Source organism: Lissotriton helveticus, chromosome 4_1 (assembly GCF_964261635.1).
Source record: "Lissotriton helveticus chromosome 4_1, aLisHel1.1, whole genome shotgun sequence".
Classification (NCBI taxonomy): Eukaryota; Metazoa; Chordata; class Amphibia; order Caudata; family Salamandridae; genus Lissotriton; species Lissotriton helveticus.
The window spans coordinates 1,322,559,994-1,322,580,813 of record NC_136063.1 but is presented as its reverse complement, the minus strand read 5'-3'; the positions used below and the strand labels follow the sequence as shown (position 1 = coordinate 1,322,580,813).

The following is a 20,820-nucleotide window of genomic DNA, read 5'->3' as shown; positions in this document are numbered from 1 at the left end:
TGGAATTATTTGAGCCTTTTCGTGCCAAAGGGGTGCATGTAGTTTTACATTCAGGGCAACTAGTACACCACTTATGGAAAGTTCGCCTTTTTCAGCTAACACAACATTATGCAAAATATGATCACAAACTTTATAGATAACATTTTAAATCCTCGTAACTAGGGTACCGTTCTGTAGTTTCTTGAATGTGCTGAGGACTATAGTAGAGGGGTTTGATGTGTGAAACCCATTCTTCTACAGGGACCACCAAGGAAGTACCTACCCCTTAGTCCTCAGTTGTTGCTCTTCAGCGATCCATATTGGCCAAAACTAACTCACGGCGACGGATGCACCTGGACTACAATGATTCACCAGACCACATGGACCAAACCACTGACAGCCATTACGCTAATGAATCCATTATATCAACATGCTCGCTAACGTTTCTTGCCGTGGCAGTAACATGACTCGCCTAAATTCAAAGCATGGGCGGAATTTGCGAATTCGCGATACACGATTAGCTAGTTTGCGAGATTTTTTTACCAGTTCAGGAAAGAGAACGGTCGCTATCATGTTATTTCCACTTAACCAGCCTGCTCGCGATGCCTTTTTCCTGTTTCGGGTCGCAATGACGTGTTTGCGTTCGCAATTTCCTGTTTCGGGTCACAATGACGTGTTCGCGATCGTGGCGTCGCTCGGCCAGCTACCAAAATCTCGCAGCGCACACGAACAGGGAGGAAAACTCATCAGCGAACGAAGAATCATGGTAAGTCAATGCCCCGCGCGCGAGATTGTATTTTCGAAGCGCAAACAAGAAAAAACAAATCCGCCAACTCGCAAATTGCAGATCGCAAAATTACCAAAAATTCGCAAATTCCGCGAGCGGAACAATTTTTCCGCCCATACTTACTAAATTCTAAGCACACAAGTCAAAATAATTAAGGGCACGTTCAGATGCATTGCAGGTCAAAATAATGGCCATGTGGACGTTTACTGGTTGTTGCTGTGGTCATATAGCTACATCTGAAATGGTACAACACATCACTACAAAGGCAGATACCATTATACCCGCAATCTGTGATCAAGTCTGACATGGCTGGCAATAATCACAATAAGGCCTTTCTACAGGAATGGTACGAGGGTTGAGCACCTACGAGATTAGGAACAAATAGGTTCCAAGCGACTAACCTTGAGAGATTAATCTGAGGCTATTTCATTTTAGTCCTTATTTTTAGGCCTGGGTTTTGACATCCTGCTCTAAAAGAGATTTACTCTCTCTAATATACTTAGGATAGTCCATCTCTTTAAACCATTAGCTTTTCTTGACAAGCCTCTTTCTGTCATTGGCCTGAGACATTGTCAACTTTATCTCGGCTCAGCCGAGGAGAATTCCTCTCTGACTTCCAGCTATTGGCCGCTATGTTCTATATTTCCTATACTGTAAGAGGGACTATTTACAAACGCAGGCTTTTTCGTCGGCCCCTCAATGTTCATTCCCCCCCTTCAACTTGTCCGATTAGTATCTGCTACTGCTGGCCGCTTCCCATCACTGCCTCTTTCTTATGTGTCTCACTCCACATTCCTCCTCACAGCCACCATCTTCAAACTCCTTCCCATCTAATCCATTATCCACAGAGTACCCCTTGATCCACCACCCACACCTTGCTCCCATTCCTACCTTCCTGCCTGAAACCTCTCTTCTTCCCCCCTCACTCCTTCTCTCCTTCCCCAGTGCGCCAGTACTTGTGAACGTCCCCCACCATCCACCCTTCCCTCCTGTTAGCTTCTCATTAGTACGACGAGGACTGGGCATTTTTCCCTTTTTCTTTTTGCCTAGAAAAACGGTCAATATCGAAGGCTCACTTGCCGTCAATACAATCCTCCTTTTGTAAGTTGGCACAGGAGACTTCGTTAGAGTAAGGTTTTTGCCATTACCATCTGATCTTCATGTAATTTAACAATATTACATGCAGATCAGATGGTAAGGACTAAAAACCAATTGAGACAAACTTTCAATTCTTACATTTGGCTGGCTTTTTAGTACACCGTTTGTTTTATCTGTGCTTTATTTTTGCACTATTACTGGATGAATTATATTATCTTCATCAATGTTAATTTATTTTTAACCCGTAGATGTCAGTGTTGAGTCATTCGGAAATAACTTTTTTCTTTTTTTTTTAACTTTACACATTAGCAATGTGTTCTACCAATATATAACTCCATTTAATTTACCAACTTAACGGGTTGAGGCCACTCTAACCCCACTCCCTCTTTAATTAGTCCTTACACACTTTTTCCTTTAATATCACACCAATTTATGTACTGCGTCCTTTGAATCAATTGATTTCCCTCCATGTTATTTCTACTCAAATATTTATTGCATTTCGATTTAATTACTTCGAGATACTTGCCTCCCGAACCAATTTAAAAAGAGTAACATGTCACTAGCCAAAGAAAACCAACAAAATAAAGAAGCTGGTGGAATTAGGTCTAGTGCATTATGAATGATCAAATAAATATATGGCTAAATAAACTTTGTGTCCTAATCAAATGGTGAAAATTTGCTACAGCGCCTGATCGGCAGTGCTTCATTTGAGCCGGTTCTTTCTGGTGCTCAGCACTGGCACTTAATTGGTTTCCGGAGCTCAGCACTGCACCTAATTGTCAACACCATACTTAGAACAGTCCCCACATGGTGGTGCTGCTCATCTAATTTAGAGATGAGCAGAACAATGGTAGTTTATGACATCAATATATATTACAATGCAATATAGATTAAAATTGCTAATACTTGCCTCCCCAGCCATTACTTTAGCTTTGGGGACCTGGAATAATCTGAACTGTCACATTTAAATGAAAGAGAGAGATGGTTAGTAGTTGTTTTGGCAGCAATGACAAGGGCGATGAGTGGTGCAAGCAGCAGTGGCCTCCTGGTCAGAGCCCCGGCACTTAATATTTTACAAATTAAGCAAACTGGTTCTTATGCCTCGAAATGTCTGCATCTCAAATTTTAAAGTAAAAGCAACAAAATGTGTGAGGGTTTTTAAATATTATGTACACATGAATAAAAATGTCTTAGTCAAAGATGTGCAAAATCATTTATTTCGGTTTCGCACATTACATTATATTTATTTCCTCAGGAACAAAGTATTCGCTCTAAGGAACCTGACTGTTACATTTTTAGCATACATTACTAAACAAGCATTGGAAATGCAATAGGTCTCGCATTTGCCGGAGTTAGAGCTATTGGCGCTGTAAATGACCGTATTTTACCCATGTGTTATGGAGTGTATGGATGTGGTATGTATGTGGTTTGTAATGGAATTATGTGTGTTGGACTGTGATTGTTAGTTGAGGAATTGTGTGGTGTGGAGTACTTTGGTGTGGAGTGGATTTGTGGAGTGGAATTATGTGGATAGCATTAAGTGGTGTTGAGAATCTATGTAGGCGATAATTTCTCCTTTCTGGGTTATTGGTTTTCTATGATTTAAAGTGAACTAGACTTGTCACTGTGGTCTGATACTCACGTTTGTTGTACATAGAACGGAAAAATTTGACAATTAACAGAAATAAACAGCATGCTCATTACGGCTCCCATTACACTGCTGTACCTGTTTGCCTGCACAGTGTGACTTTAATTTGTAAAGCATTTTAAGGATATTGAAGTGCATTTCCGTAAAATAAGTTACAGAAAGCAAAGCTAACAAAAATGACAGGCAGAAAGAAATAAGTTGTAGGAAGGTGGATATCTGACTATATGGTTACCCCAACTTTTTGCCTAGTGTTTTGCTGGTTTTTGACTTAGTTGGCCTGGGATCCTGCTATTCAGGGCCCCAGGCTATTTGCTCTCTCTATAAAATGGACTCCAAGTACTTTAGGTACATACCTGAATGGGTATTGGGTCACCTCTGTGAGCCCCTGTATAGTGTACCATAGGTACCCAGGGCATAGGTGCTTCCAAGGCCTACCAGGGGCTGCAGCATGTATTATGCCACCCCTGGCTGGCCATGCAAACGGACACCACAGACTGATCACTCAGCTTGAGTAAGGTGGTGTAATCACCCCTTGCTTAGATATAGTATACCTATATCTACCTTTACATATAGACACAAATGCACCTATAAGTCACTCCAATGGTAGGCCTCGACAATCCTGGAGGCAGAGTGTTTGGTTTTATGTGAGAGGGTGCCCTAGCATGAGCTGAGCCCCTCTGCAGCTTTCGTAACCATCTCCTTATAGCTGTTCTATGATATAGCCATCCCATATACTCTTAAGTGCATTATAATCCTGGCGGTTAATGCTAACTTTGGTTTGGCTTTATCAAAACATGTTGTGTAAGGTGTCAAACACTTTGGAATACTACCCCCCCCCCCGCCAATTCTGGCAGCGGGGGTAGCATTCCACCCTTCTAGAGGGAAAAGACATGTATGTTACAGCTTTACCCGGTTAAAGATAAACAGAGCCTCAGCATCACAAAATGGATGCTGCTGCCACAGACACGAGTCTGACCTCCTGCTGCTGTGGGAAACTCCAGCAAGGGAAACCTGGACAATAGGTTTTCTGTTGAGGGAGGTGCCAGCACCTCCCCAGACAGCCCGTAGTGTATTGGGGCAGGGTGGGTTGAATGGAAAGATGCTTTTCCAGACACTGCCTTGGGCACACAAGGTGCTCCATGCATAGCCCGGTTCAAACCAGTTGCTGGGGCACTCCAGCCCTGCTCTGGCGCAAAACTGGACAAAGGGAAAGGGGTGTAACCACCCCCTTCTCAGGTCCACCCATAGGAGGGACCTAGCAGGTAATCCAGCCCATTTTCTTAGTATAAAGATAGGTGCTGTGTCCCCAGGACTTTAGATTATCCTGGAACGAAACTCTGAAACAAAACTCTTGGACCTTCGACGTTCTATTCTGACTAGAAGACTGAAGACATCTCCCTTGTGGTCAAGGGGTGACCACCCTGTGCAAACAGGCACTACCAGTAACTTGCCGGTCTGCTTTGTCGGGGCTCCCGACGGAACCCGAAGACTCAGCGACACAGGAACTAGACTCTCAGACTTCTCTGACTCCGACCCACATCCACAGCAAAGCCGAGACCCGTGGCGGACACAAGAGACGTGGGACCGGACACCCTGGACATCCTGCATTTTGCTAACTGCATCGACTCCTGAGGTAACTCGCAGTTGTGCATTGGGGTACGAGAAGCCCCAGACCCGAGCGCTATTTGCACCGAAGCTCAGCCCTCCACACTCCACGAGTGCCGTGTGGGGCCCACTCTTGCATTTCAGCTCAATGCGTCTTCCCGGTTGCTAGCCCGGTGGCTAGTGAGCCCACTGAAGACAAACCTTTGAAACCAACTTGCTTTCCTGGTTGCTCCAGGCTTGCTCCAGCATCCCTGCAAAGGAGAAGCTCCCCAGACCTTGCTGGTCTGACCTGAAGCCCATCTTCACTTCCTGTGTGGTTTGCATTTGCCAAGGCTTGTTGGGACCAGTCCAGATACCGACACCGCAATCAACTAGATCCTTCGTGGGATAGCTCGAATCCAGCTCCTGGTTGTCATCGACGCCTCCTGGTCCTCGTGGCTGCAGAGACAAGCTTCACCCCTTCACCTGAGATCATCGCGACATCGCCTGGTTCCTTCCTGGTCAATGGCTAGTGACCCAGACTCTGTCCCCTCTGCTTTCAGGTTCTTCAGTTCCTCGATCCACCCAGACACTCTTCCTCTGGCCGCCTGCAGCACTTCTTTTGCAGATCTCCATTGAAAGAATCGACGAAACCCGACACCAAAAGGCACCTATGCACCCGGCTTCCCTGGGTGAGGTAACACGAGTACTCCGGTGCTCCCGTGGGTCTTGACTCTCGAAGTGTCCTCGTCTAAATGGGGTTTTGTCGTAGTCCATCCGGAAGTGCCCTTAAACAGTAACTTTGTAACTTCTTCGTTCTCCATTATAAGTCAATGGTAACTCGCGACTGTGTTTAGACACTGCACGGCTCTCCCGTGGGTCTCCTACTTCCTAACCTTTGGTTGTTTAGTGTAGCCCCAGCGATTCCCTAGGCCTATTCACTATTCCTGAAGTGGTTCTTATACCACTTACTTAGTATATGGTTTGTGAGGCCCCTAGGGCAAAACTGTATTTGTGCAACTTATTGTATGCTAATTGAGTAACTTGTGATGTACTTCGATTTCTGACCTCATAAAGAGTGCAGAGGGGTTGTGTTAGAAATGAATACATTTATATTTGATATATACCTTGTGTGGTGTCCTTTCATTTGGTATTCAAGGGATTATAATTGGTAAAACAGCTTGCTTCACATGCTCTCTGAAGTCTTAGCCTATGACTGCTGGTCCATGCTACCACTAGGATAGCTTGTCTATAAGGTTGACTTTACAACCACCATCAATAAGGGTCGTGTAGACTGGTGCAATGTGCCCACTAGATTAGTGGCCATCATATGCCAGGCTAACTTCTCACACAAGTGGACAGAAAAGCAATATGTAAATTCATCTTGGTTTCGTAAGCTAACAATTTACGAAGATATCTATTGTGACCTGCATGTCAAAATGTCAAATTCTGGCTCCTTTCTGAGGTCAAAAATAGAGTACCATTCGATTGGGTACTGACAGCACTTCAAAACTAACACATTTGGCATATTTATATAGGTTTGTGCAATGTTGATTTTCACATTAATATGCAAACACCAGAACAAGAATGAAATGGGTTTAATATGTGCATACATTACACTAATGGGACCAGTCGTTTTGCTATGTAGAGCAGTGCTTGAAATGGAAAAATAGAAGTGCTGGCTCCCTATAATAGAGTACTTTCTTGCTTCTGGTAAGTGCTGTTACTCTCCAATTAAAAGCATTGCACCTCTGCTGAGAAGTGCAGGTACGTGCCCTCGCAAAATAAAGAAGTTGGGGTACTCAGTACCTGCTCATTTAAAGCACTGATATATGGTGATTGTATGCAACATGCAATTTAAAATGCAATAGATATTGATCTTTCACCTATAAGAATAAACGTGTGAATGTAGTGTTATATGAATAAAGGTGTCGAGCAGCAGGTTTTATTTTCACTAGCATTGCATTAATCCATTTCAATTAACAGTAGCTTACTGCAGGGATTTATCCCCTTGTGCTCCAGCTGTGGAATAAAAAAACAGGAGTTAATATCTTCTGCACAAGAAAAATACAACATGGTATGAATCGAAACAATCGGGAGATACAGGGCAAGGTAAATTACTGGCAGGGCCGGACTGGCTGTAGCGGGCACCAGGCAATTCCCCGGTGGGCTGCCAGGGTGGAGGCCAGTTTCAGACCCCTAGGGGGCCGTTTTTGTTACCGTAGGATGCAATATCGCCCCCCTGCAACAAAAGTGGCACAAAGCTTTTCAATATTACCTGTGGGCACTGCCAAGCTTTTTGCCAGGGTCGGTTTCGGTTCCTAGTCTGGCCCTCATTACTGGGACAGCTCTGCCCTGAGGAAATCCCAACTAAAGACTCAGAGAGACTTAAAAGTTCCAACTGGCCTAGATAGGAAACTAACACCCTACCTCTATGATTATAGGATTACGCGAGTCACCAACTCAGGAGCCAAAAATCAGACTAAGTGATGCAACTTCCTTGGCTAAGGTCCCAATGGTGCAGCCACACTTGGAAACTCAACCAAAGGGAACTCTTAAAGTCCAATACAACACCCCTTTTATCTTTTGGACATGGTGGGTTGAAAGAGAACGTCACGGACAACTCTTCAGAGCACACCTACACGGGCATATGTGTCTGTAACAACAAACACTGAGGAGCCAAGTAATTGGTTGACATGATCTATATAAACAAGTAGTGCACGCACATAATAATGCAAATTTGTGTTATGGAGTCTAGCCCACAAGAGCATGAAGGTGGCCATGGGCATACTGGTATCGGGTAAAAATATGGTGCAAAAATACTGACATTTTGTGCTCACCGAGATGCTTGCTGTAGAGAATATACTACACCCGTGAAAAAGAAAGCAGTAATAATTTGGACATAAAATAAGTTGCTTGCATACAATTATTTGGAATTGCTGTGTACTTAAACAACCATGACACTACTAACCTGGTGTACATTCCCACAACCCTGTATGGCTAGCCATCGGGTTCGTCATAAGCTTTGGCGTGTTCGGATTAGCGTCCCTTTAGATAGTGTACCATTGTACCCACCCGCCTCCAACAGGTGAATAGCATTCGAGGGGAAAGCTTGCTCGGAGCCACTCGTGCTCCATCCTGAGCCTCTTACTTCATTGTTGTTCTGGAATCGGCATGGAGGGGGGCTTATAGGCAGCACTGGCCTGGTGGAGATCACGGTCCTAGTGTGTGTTTTAAGTCCCACCCCTTTGCATACACCGAACAAAAGCAAGGCGCGCGGAAGCTATTCTTAAAGCGTGCAACGTTGCAAAAACAAATATATTGTTTAGGGGTACATGAACAAGTTTCATGAGTGGTGCAAGTTGGGCGAGCAGCGCATTTTAAAAAGAAGAGCGTGAGCACCATTGCGAGCCACACATTTTAATAAGAAGACACGTGGATGTGATTACCGCTGTGCCGCTCTGTGAAAAAAAACATACAATGTTTCAAAAATAGAGTTGGGCGAGCTGCGCACAACAAAAGAAAAGTCGCACGGCCACAATTGTTAAAGTGCAAGCACAGAATGCTGCACTGCAAAAAAAAATATTAAATTGCTAGAGAGGGGTCGTGCCTGCAACAGCAGGTCAGAGAAAGTCTTTTAGGAAAATAGTGTTTACTGATTGTAAATAAAACATGCAGCGTAACATCACATGTGAGAGGGGCAGTCCTCATGAGAGGTTACCACATGAGAAAAGGCAGTACTAAGGCGGGACTACTAAGTCTATTGACCAATAAAAAGCCACCCTTTGCAAAGGACAGAAACAGGAGTTGATTAAAAAGATGGGCGGAAACCATATCCTGATTACATCATGTCTCGAGACCAAAACAGAACTGGGTAAAAACAATTATTCAGAAAACGAGCAAGACTTACTTTGAGTCCACTTTTGTCACTTTCTTTGTGAAAAATTCATCCACTCCTTCGTCAACTCTCCCCATTAGTCCATTCTGTTCTCCATCTGTGGGAGCTTCGGCACCTACTTGCTGAAAGGACAGAAAAAGTATTTTGTACACATATTTATGGTTAGTTCCTTGCCTGATAGACTGAAAGACGACAACAGAGCACATTGGGCTACATCAAATCATTTAACCATTTTACAAAAAGTAAAGTTATGTTATGTAATACGATACAAGCTATGAAAGTGCTCTGTGGGAACAATTCCTGCGTCCCCCACCTTCCAAAGTTTACCCCATGATAGATTTTAGGCAAGGCTCCATCTGTTAAAATACCCAGTGACAGCATTGGGAGTGGATACCTTGCTCAGCAGATTAATTTCTTCCTATTCTCAAGAGCTTGAAAATGAGGAGCTGCAATTGTTTTGATCAACTCTATGGGTTGTTGGTGGATGTTTGTGCCTGCTCCAAGTCAGATATTCTTACTCTACTCCTTTAAGAAGGAAACACATTTTAAAGTAACCTACAGTTGTCCTATCCATCTTTGTGTGGTTAAAAAAAAAAAAAATGATAGTTTCATTTCACCCCTGAGCTACCCACCACCAAAGGTTTGGAAAAGGACTATGAATCATGCACTCTGCAGGCATCGCAAACCTTCCTCACAAGGAGCGCTTTTAGCATGCATATCGTGTGTCACCTTTATATGACACAGTGAGCACACCCCCTGACTGTCTCATTTTCACTGTTCCTGTGTCTGTAATGTTGCAGACAGGCAAAAGAGTCTCTCATTATTTGGGACTGCATCTTCATGCAAATGATGGCACACCCTTTAGCATCCCACTGGTGCAAATGTAGCTCTGGTATAAACCATATTACATAAGGGGGCATTGTAAGAAATTGGGTATTTGGGATATTTGGGGGGGGAGCCCCACTCAGGCAACAACCACATTCCTTGTCAGGGGGAACCACAAAAGTCATTACATTAACCTGTGCTTAACCATTTGGTAGCTTGGCACAAAAGTAGTCGGGCTTAACTTAAAGACAATGTGTAAAGTGTTTATGTAGCCCACCACTAGTAATAAACCAAAAACACAAAACAGAAAAAATCCCAAAGCAATTTAGAAAAATTAAGTAAAGTTTAATAAATACAACAACATCAAAATTATTACAATCAAATCAGTTGAACCAGAGTTATACATTTTTAAAATTTTAGGTACATCTGGAGTCTATAAGATTAAAGTGCCAACTGCAGCTTTCTGGTTGCCCGACACCAGCACAAAGTCAAAAGTTAGGGCCAACCATGATGGAGCACGGGTGAGATAGAAGGGGTGGATAGGGCCTGGTCTTTGCTTAAGCTTCGGAGTTAGAACCATTTACGAAGAAAAGTCCAGGAAATGTTAGAGTTCAGTGGGGCAAGGCAGTAGGATGTGTCTGGAAAGTAATCATTATCACTAGGGAGCTGCTCGACAAAGTCTCAGTGAAGCTGTCGAAAATGGTGGTAAAGAGTTCAGAGCTGGAAAATCTTAATTTCCCGGCCAAGGAGTTAGTTGCTGTTGATGGGGACCCGGTCGCTGTCGAGCCATAATTAAATTGTTTACCTTCGAAATTAGACAACTTTTTGGAAATCGAAAACCTCCAGAAAGACAAAGCTGCAGGCTGAATACCATCCCTTAGAGGACCCACTGAAAGGGATTTGCTGTTGCGGAGAAGAGAGTAGTGGGAGCTACCGCGAAGCCAGGCTGGCCAGAGATGCACCTCAGGCAGATTGGCTGGAAGGTAGGTCCCGATTTAAGTTGGTTCTCCAGGTAATTTTTGGTAACACATTTTTTAAGTCCAAAGTTTTAGGGTTAGGAAGGAGCAATACCATTAACACCACTTCCAAGGGACCAGGAACTGGGGCGCAGACGCTTGGGGGGAGGGAGGATAAGCACATACTCCAGCACAGGCCAGTTGCAGGGTTTAAGGCATCAGGAGCCTGTTATGTTCGTTTAGCTCACACAGGAGGCCAGCCAAATAGACCTTGCAGTCACTTCAGGTAATCCTGGGTTCAAGGAGGTGGTCCACTTCTCCTTCAAGCAGAAAGGCAGTTCTTCAGGCAGGAAGGCAGTCCTCTGGTAGCAGCAGGGCCATCCACTGGTGGCAGGGCAGCATTTCTAAATTATCATAAGGCTCTAGGAGTGTACCGAAGAGATGCTCTGAGGGTCCACAATTTATACCTGGTGCCTCCTTTGAATTCGGCAAAAAGAACAATTAATGGACAGAGTGCAGAACAATGTCGTACATTCACCCCAGTACAGCGATCTGGGCCTAAATCCATCATTTTTTTCCTCACCATGCCATTCAAGTTTGAACCCAGCCATATGCAAATCAGTCTTGACCCTGTGCCCAATGGGAACAGTCCAGCCCGAACTGCCAGGCCAGGTCCTCCCTGGACTGGATGCAAGCATCCTAGAACCTGTTTTGGGGTTTCACCTCTCATCAGCCAGGTTAGCTTGACTCCAGTGGCATGGAGAGCACGGGACCCACATCTGGGCATACCCGTCCCACTCGGGTTGACAAATGCAAAAAGAACAATTGATGGACAGAATGCAGAACAATAGCATACATTCACCCCAGTACAGAGACATGGGCCTAAATCCATTGTTTGTTTGCTCACCATGCCATTCCGGTTTGAACCCAGCCATATGCAAATCAGTATTTACTATGTGCCCAATGGGAACAGTCCAGCCCGAACTGAAAGGCCAGGTCCTCCCTGGACTGTAATCAAGCATCCTAGGAGCGGTTTCGGAGTTTCACCCCTCATCAGCCAGGATCAGACATTTGCTGTTAGCCCGAAACCGGTGCCAGGATGCTTATTTCCGATCCAGGGAAGTCATGGCTTGGCAGTTCGGGCTGGACTGTTCCCATTGGGAACAGGGTCAAGACTGATTTGCATACTGCTGTGTCTGAACAGTGATGGTGAAGTGAGCTAAAGAACGATGATGGATTCAACCCAGATCTGTGACTGGGGGTGAGTGTCTGAAAAGTTTCAGCACTCTGCCCATCATCTCCTTGTGTTTCCTTTGAATTGGGGGCTTCTCTACACTACCCCATATCTGGTTATGGAAAGATTTCCCTTTACCTGTCAATCCACCAGGAAGTCTAGGGTGATAAAAGGCTGGTGTCAGGGTCCTTTGTGAGTGCTGGAGGCAAGTTCTTTGAAGTTTAAATGGGACAGGGAACAGCTGGGCGCCTAGTCATGCTGGCAGGATGGTCCATCCTGTTCACACATAGGGTCCAATTAGGATGGCGGACGGATTGCCATCCTCACTGAAATGACCCCCCGCCACATTAGGATGGCTGGGGGGTCCGCGGCGGACGGGAATACCGTCCGCCTCATTTCCGCCACGGTCACCTTGCGACCGTGGCGGAAAAGGTCTAATATGGTGGCGGTGTCTATCAGACACCGCCAGCCATATTGGGATGAGCTTTGGGGAATGCCTTAAGGCATGCGGAGACTACCTGCGGGGGCCCATTGCGGGCCCTCAGGGACTCCGGGGGGGGGGGTGCACTTGGGGGGTATTTCAAAGTGCAATATGGCAGGCACCGCGCAGTGTCTGTCATGTTGTGCTTTGAAACGCACAACATGCTTTTTTAGCATTGCGGCGGGCGGTGCTTTTAGCACCGCCCGCCGCAATGTTAAAAATGCAGGATGCACCCGCCACTGTGGCGGGTGCATCCTAATTCCGAGGACGGGACCCCCACCATTATGGCGGACGGTCCCGTTGTCCGACAGGATCCGCCCGTCATCCTAACAGGCCTCTTAGTTCGCTTTGTATCACTGTCTAGGATAAATACACAAACCCCAACAGCAGAGCCATTCACAGTGAAGTGACCCAGGACACTGACAGAAGGCACAAATTGTTAGGACAAGAAAATGCCAACTTCCTAAACAACGCTTTTTCAGAATTGTGACTTAAAATCTGACTACCAATAGGATTTTAAATTATAATTTATTTCAGTTTAAACATGACTCCTCTAACTGCTCCTAATCCAAAGTGAGCACTTAATAAATGTAATAAGGTAGGGGAGACATAGGCCTTACAGTACTGGGAAAATGACTTAAGGAGTTTCTCACTACCAGGAAATGTAAAACTTAAAGCCACATGTCCTACTTTTTAAATACCATGCACCGTGTCCTATGAGCTTTTAGGGTCTACATTAGGGGTGATTTATAAGTATTAAAAAGGATGGTTTAGACTTGGCAAAAGGGCGAAAAGGGTGAAATGGCATTTCAAAACTGTACTACAGACTGCAATGTCAGGCCTGAGACAAGTTTTAAAGGGCTACTTTGGTGGGAGGCAAAATGAGTACTGCAGGCCCAGTAGTAATGTTTAATTTACTGGCCCTTGGAAAGTGTAGTACCATATGCTAGGGACTTATAAGTAAATTAAACGCTCCATGCATTCATTTTAAAGAGAGATCACAGTATTGGTTAGGAGTGGTAAAGTACAAAAGCCTAACACAAACAAAAAACAATTCAGGCAAAATGGAGCGGTGAAGGCCAAATGTGTGGGGGTGACCTTGCTGAGAGGGCCAGGTGCAACGGGCATCAAATGATCAGTGACTGTTTTGAAATCCTGCAGTGCCGAGAGCACAAAAAGCAGGCGCAAACCCCTGTTTTGCTCCCGGGAGCACGTTTATGATATAACCCCTGGTGGTGATAAGGTTGCTCCTGAGGACACTTTTGTTTACGTCCATACATACATGTGTTGCAATGTGTTATTATCTGTTTACAATGGAACCCTTTGCCTTTCAGGAGATGCCTGATAATTATGCTTCAGATCTTTGTCAGGCATGCAGGCCCCAGAATCGTGTCCCTGCTAAGGTGACTCAAACGTGTAAATTTGATTGCATATGTTCTGTGTATACTAACATCAAAGTATACTATTTCAAATACTAGTGGAAATACTAGACTACTGCCTGCCTTCCCTAATTTAAGAGTTTGCATTATGTAATATGGCAGGTAATCTCAGTCCAGCACGATGCTGCCTCCACTTTCTGCATGAGGTTTCTATTCCTGCTCTAAGATATTATCTTTCTAAGTTTATTCCAAAAGAGCTTGTTACATTGTTATGTTTCCTTTGAGGGAGTCAAATATAGGCAGAACTATTTAAAAGCATTACTGTACTGAATCAACTATTTCAGTTCCATGTTTTCAAACAAATCACTCCTGACTGTACTTCGAAGAAGTATACGTAACAAGCAAATATTTCATGGGGGCGTGGCTTGAACGCCGTCGAGTATGGACGCCTGAGCTCGGAGCTCCGGCCCGATCTCGATACTTATCCTGGCAGCGGGACTCCCCGGGCGGTGTTTGCGGTCCTGTGTGGGCACCCCTGAGCTGCGATGTGCCCGAGCAACTTTCTGGGTCGAGCGGACGGTCCCGGCGGCGGCTGGAGGGTTGGAGGGCGAAGCTCTGCCCAGAGGACCCGGCCATCTTGCTTGCGGCTTACGGTGGGCCTCTCATCCCCGGCCTCAAGTGACACTAAGGCCGGCGAGGCGGGAGAGCATCCGGGAGACGGAGAGATGCTGTGCTTGGGGCCGGAGGCAGAAGCTACCCGCGTTCTGAGTGGCTTACCGGCAGGAGCGGCCCAGGTGATTTCACAGCAGCAGCAGGAGGGACAGCTGGTGGGGCTCCCTACAGAGGGCCTGGCCATTCTCGCCTTGACTTGCGGTGGACTTCGGCCTCCTGGCCTGGAATGGCGGCGCGGCCCCCGGGGGAGGGGAGCGTCTTGGTAGCGGCCTGGAACTACGCCGATTTGGAGTGAGGGCGCTGTCCACGCACTGAGCGGACGAGTTGGTGGGGGCAAACAAAGCGATGCAGCCAGCGGCCCTCTTGAGGCGGATCACCAGAGAAACCACGGGATGATAGGGAGCACAGCACGCATCAGGAGGCGCAATACCAGGGGCGACCGGCCCGGTGGTTGGGAGCTGACGCCACCACATAGCGAGCGGAGTTTTGGAGCTGATCCCCTTGGTTGCGGGGGAGGACAGGGCACCGCGGGTGGCCGGACCCTGACTAGCGGTGGCGATTGGCTGTGGCTCGGAGGGGCATGGCGGAACGGTTGTAAAGGAACCTGGCCGGGGTGAACATTTCAAGGGCACTGACCCGGACGCTGTGTTTTTCGCACCCTAGCTTGTGTCAACCAGCAAGGAGAGGGGCCTGAGACCGTAGCAGACCGGTGCCAATTACTGCGACCTCCCGCTGTGGACTGGTGGTGGGGACTCAGTGCCCGGCCATACTGCGGAGGTGAGAAAGGCCTTGGAGGTCAGGATCGGCCCACACAAACTGTGGCGACGCTGGGTAGAACACTAGCCCGACCTACCAACGCGGAGGAACCGTGGCCTCCACATGCCTGATGTAGGCCCGCCTAAGAGACGGTGAAGCTTACAGGAGGTGCTCCCTTATTGAACGGCGGGCAGCTGCGGAGTCTGGGGTACAGCCGCAGAGGGGGGTTGCTGGTTCCCGGGACATTCTGAGAAGGAGGCTGACTAGGTCGCCTTTCTGACTGTCTTCCCCCACGGACACAGCGGGGGTAACAGGTGCGTGGCTCCTAGTGCTGTGGAGGGCGCCTAGAAGCGCTGGGCCTTTGCTACCAGTACAGGCAGACGGATCTGGGGCTGAGACATGGGGAAACCACGCAGGATGCCGGGGACGGCGCCGGCCGACCAGGTCGAGAAATCGCCGGAGACCCAGGAACAGGAATTGACCGGAAACTCGAGCGCAGGGCTACAACAGCAGCAGATGGACCAGATCCTCAAGCCATAACGGACACGAGGGACGCGCTGCGTCAAGATATCGCGCAGGTGTCGACAAGCCTGGGATTATTGAGGGCGGACCACGACAAGCTTGCTGATCGTGTCAAGAACACGGAGCTGGTGCTGGAAAAGCTGGAGACTGTACAAAAGGCGACGGATGCTACGTTGGATGACCTTCTGCGTAGAGTACAACAACTGGAGAAGAGGATGCGGAAGGGCGCAACAGGCGCAATAACATTCGGGTGGTAGGATTGCCTGAAAAAGTCGAGGGGAGTGATATGGTCTCCTATCTGGAAGCGTGGCTGCGGGATGTGGTCGCCCCTGAGGGCCTGATGCACTTTTACACACTGGAAAGGGCTCACCGGGTGCCGGATGGCCCACCGGCGCCGGGCCGCCCCCCTCGTCCTGTGGTCGTGCGCCTGCTGCATTTCAGAGACTGGGATATCATTCTGCGGCAGGCCAGGGCGTCTGGCCCGTACAAGGTGGACAATGCCTCCGTCTCTCTTTTCCCTGACTACTCCAGGAGGTTCAGCGGAACCGCTTTTCCTTCCTAGCGGTCAAGAGGGCCCTCCGCGATGAGGGTGTGCAGTACTCTCTGCTGTTTCCGGCACGTTTGAAGGTGATGGTGGACGGGACGGTGACCTTTTGTGACACACCGGAAGACGCCTGGCAGTGGCTAGAACAATATCGTGCGGGCACGGACGGCGCTGGCAACTGGGACAAGACAGCTGAGGCGTGACCGAAACCCTGCAGGAGTCGGCGCAACCGGAAACGTGCGTTGAACAAACAATCCCCATCTGCATCGCAGACAGAGCTGGAGAGACTAACTGCCCTGCAAGCGGTGTCTGTTATCTCTGAAACGGCGACTGAGGCCTCACAGGCGGACTCAGGTTCTCGACTGGGATCGGATGAGGGGGGATCTGGGGGTTCTGAAGGGGACCCCGCAGATTTGCCTCAGGTTACTCCACAAACAGCTGATGGCCAGATGGACGAGTGATCCTCTTGGATGTCGCCTGATGTACAGTAAGGGGGCATGCTTGTGCTATGACAATGAGACACCTGAAACTGCTGGGGGAACATTTGCTGGAGCAGGTGGGGGGAGTGCTTTTCTCCTGAGATGGGGGGAGGGGCTCTAAGGGAGGGGGGGAACGCGTGGGGTGGGACACTGCCGGGGTGATGAGGTTACCATGTACGAGATCGGACTGACGCACTGAAGCGGGCTGATTGCTGTCCAGCTCGGCTGGTGTAGGGTCACCCCCTCTACCTCACATAACTTGTGAGTCTCTGGTTGTTACCAGAGTGTCCCCGTTAGCGGGGTTTGGGTTTGGATGGGTAACATCTGTTTGGCGCCTGTTCTGTGGGAGGGTGGGTTGAGGGCTTGTTGGGGTTGTTTCAAGTTGTGGGGGTTTGTCAGTGTGCCCGTTAGGTTGTGCGGGGTTGGGTTCAGCCATATGCTTACTTATGGCGACCAGACTTGAATGAAAATGTATTACTTGGAATGTGCGAGGACTGAGCTGTATGAGGAAGCGATATAAAGTGCATGCATATTTAGTCCTCAGGGGGGTCCAGGTGGCCTTTTTACAGGAAACACACATTGATCAGGCTGAAGGGCAGGCACTGTAGTGGAGATGGAGGGGGCAGCTCTTTTATACCACTTACTCTGCTTACGCCAGGGGGACCTTGATTTGGGTGCGCGCAGGTGTCCCCTTTCAGCCCATGACCACAATGGTAGACTCGGAGGGAAGGTTTGTGGCGGTGTTGGGCCATCTGTACGGCCGAGATATTACGCTTTGCAGTGTTTATGCTCCAAATTCCGACCAAGCTGCTTTCTTTTCGAGGCTTTCTGGGAGGTTGGCGTCCTTTTTGGTAGGCACAGTGTTTATGGGGGGGATGTCAATTCTGTTGTGGATGTGGAGTTAGATCGTTCCCATCCTCCACTGGCTCAGTCAGTGGTGCGCAGAGTGTTTAAGGTGCGGCGGGATTGGCAGGAGGAGTGGGGCCTCACAGATGCCTGGCGGACGCACCACCCCGCAGATAGGGATTATTCGTTCTATTCCGCTCCTCACGACCTCCACGTACGACTTGATAGTATTCTATGCACGTCAGGAGCCCAGGAACTCACACATCACAGTGAATATCTGCCGAGAACCATCTCGGATCATAACCCCTGTTTGATCACGGTCCTCTAGTCGCGGCAGCATCAGGCGGTCCCCACATGGCGACTGAATCCGATGGCGCTGGAAGATCCGGTGTTTTGTGCGGAAGTCAGGGAGGGCATCGAACATTATTTTAAGGAGAACTCGGGGACGGCGACATCTAGAGCGCATGAGTGGGATGCCTTCAAGGTTGTGATAAGGGGCGTGTGTATCTCGTCTACAACAGGGGCCCGTCGGACCTTATTACGCGACATGGAATGGGAGGCAGCCTGTCTGCGCCAAGCAGAGAAAGTTAGTCATGCGTCCACGGGTGGTCAGGAGGAAGTGCTGGTGGTGCGGGAACAGGTGGCCACTCAGGTCGAGAGGCTTCGCTGCTTTGATTACAGAGAATACATGGTTCGGGCACACGCGGAGAGGGACAGAGTGGGGACGCTGCTGGCCTGGCTGGCCAACCCAGCTGTCAGGGGCAATCCAATAGTATGGCTGACTACGCCCACTGGGGATCTGGTCTACTCACAGAGAGAGGTCAATGACCAATTTCTGGATTATTATACATCACTCTATCAGAGTAGGCTGAAGGTGCCGCCTGATGGTCTAGACACTTTCCTGGAGGAGGCACAGTTGCCACGATTAGACCCGAAACAGGGTGACGTGCTGGGTGCTGTTATTTCCCTGGGAGAGATTAGAGTGGCGATTAAGCACATGGCCAGGAAAAAGACACCGGGGGCGGACGGCTTACCGGTGGAATTTTACGCCTCATATATTGATATCCTCACGCCACAGTTACACCTGGTGTATGGAGAGGCTTGGGAACTGGGCAAGCTGCCGCCATCAGCGAGAGAGGCGATTATAGTGCCGCTACTGAAGAAGGGTGAGTGGCCCACTGCAAGGATGGCATATCGCCCACTCTCAATGCTCACGGTGGATTATAAGGTGCTGAGTAGAATCTTGGCCACGCGGCTCTCGGATCATATGAGTACACTAGTGCACCCGGATCAGTCGGGCTTTATTCCCGCGCAGAATACTGCGACGTGCATACGGCGGCTGGTGCAGATCATGGGGGAGAGAGGAGAGGACCCACCGGGAGCGGCGGTGCTCTCGGTAGATATCGAAAAGGCGTTCGATAGTGTGGAGTGGTCGTACCTGTTCCAGGTGCTTCGAAGCTTCGGATTGGGGGATAATTTCATCCGCTGGACGCAACTATTGTACAGCTCCGCTACGGCTAGGGTTCGTACCGGCCGCTCTATCTCGGCGGCGTACCTGGTGGAGAGAGGTACTCGGCAGGGCTGTTCTTTGTCTCCTCTCTTATTCGCACTGGCGATCGAACCATTGGCGGCACATGCCCGGCAAGGAAGACACTATTAGGGGGTGCTGCTACGAGGTGAAATTCATTATATCTCCTTATATGCAGATGATCTCTTACTATACTTGGCTGATGCGGAGGACTCCGTGCGGGGGGCCCGAACCCTTCTCCGGGAGTTTGGCCGGCTATCGGGGCTGAGGGTTAACTGGACTAAGACCTGTCTATTCCCAGTGGCTCCGGACTGCCCCCAGCCCTCGACGTTGGAGGGCCTACGCTGGGAATCTGAGTGCCTGCCATATCTGGGCGTCTGCATTTATCATACCCACTCCGACCTTTTCGAAGGAAACGTGGGCGGTGCGTTGAGGGGAATTAGAGGTAGCATGGGGTTTTGGCGCACCCTCCCGCTGTCGCTGGACGAATAGCGTTACTAAAGATGGTGGACCTCCCACGGTTGTTATACTTCTTCCGCACTTTGCCGGTGTGGATCCCGGCTTCCTTTTTCAAGACGCTACGATCAATGGTAATAGGGTTTATTTGGGGCTCTGGTAGACGGCGAGTAGCGTTGACCACCCTGCTACGGCCACGGGAGGAGGGGGGGCTGGCAGTCCCAGATTTCGAGTGGTACTACCTGGCAGCGCAGTTGCAGTGGCTTACACAGGCGGTGGCGCGCGAGTTTAGAGGCCCAGACGGACCACAGGGCAGAGTTATTCCCCGCCACGTACTGTCCTTTATAGTGCTCCAGCAAAAACTTAGGCTGGATCAACTCACTCTCGAAGAGTGCACTATCCGACAATGTTGGCTGCGCAGCCAGAAACGAGCCGGAATCCCCATTCCGTACGCGCCGGAGATTTCTCTGGGCATGTGCACCGCCATTCCGCATGGCGGGGATTGGTTGGCGCTGGTGGGCTGGGAGGAGTGTGGAGTCCACATGATAGGGGACTTATATAGGGACGGCGCCTTGTTGCCATTCCGAGAGCTGCAGAGTGCCTTTGATCTGCCAAGGGGAGACTTTTTGCTACATGCCGCCCTAGTGTTGGGAATCCAGAAACAGCGGAAGATGGGCCTGATGGAGCCCCCCACGTCGTTGGGCTGTCAATATGTCACGATGGCCGCTGGCACCTTCAAGGCAATCACCTGTTTATACAGGAGACTGGCGCTGGAGGGACTACCGCCCCTGGATAGGTTAAAGGGTAACTGGGAGGAGGACCTCGGCCAGTCGATACCTGAAACGGCCTGGCCACAGCTAGTGCGGAGGGCCTGGAAAGGCACGCGCAATGCCCCGTTTCAATTAGTTCAATATTTCACGCTACACAGAGCATACCTGATGCCGGTTAAAATTCAACAAGTTTTTGGGGGGACTCATTCGATGTGTCCCCGATGTACTACGGAGGGTGCTGATTTTGGTCATATGTTTTGGTCTTGCGCGGGGCTGGGTTCGTATTGGACGGATGTCGTGGCATGTCTGAACTGGGTAACAGGGCGTCAGATTGAAATGGGAATGGGGGCTTGACTTCTGCTTTGGTTCCCACACACA

At 48.8% G+C, this 20,820-nt stretch overlaps 1 protein-coding gene across 2 annotated transcripts in view; it reads right to left on the bottom strand.

Annotated features, from left to right (window-relative positions):
- Window positions 1-20,820, bottom strand: part of CARMIL1 (capping protein regulator and myosin 1 linker 1) — a 1,033,060-nt gene that overhangs the window by 104,203 nt on the left and 908,037 nt on the right. For both annotated transcript variants that reach the window (XM_078687906.1, XM_078687907.1), the window contains exon 32: window positions 9,007-9,116. In XM_078687906.1, the coding sequence (XP_078544032.1) occupies window positions 9,007-9,116 (110 nt within the window). The remainder of the gene's footprint in view (window positions 1-9,006; window positions 9,117-20,820) is intronic.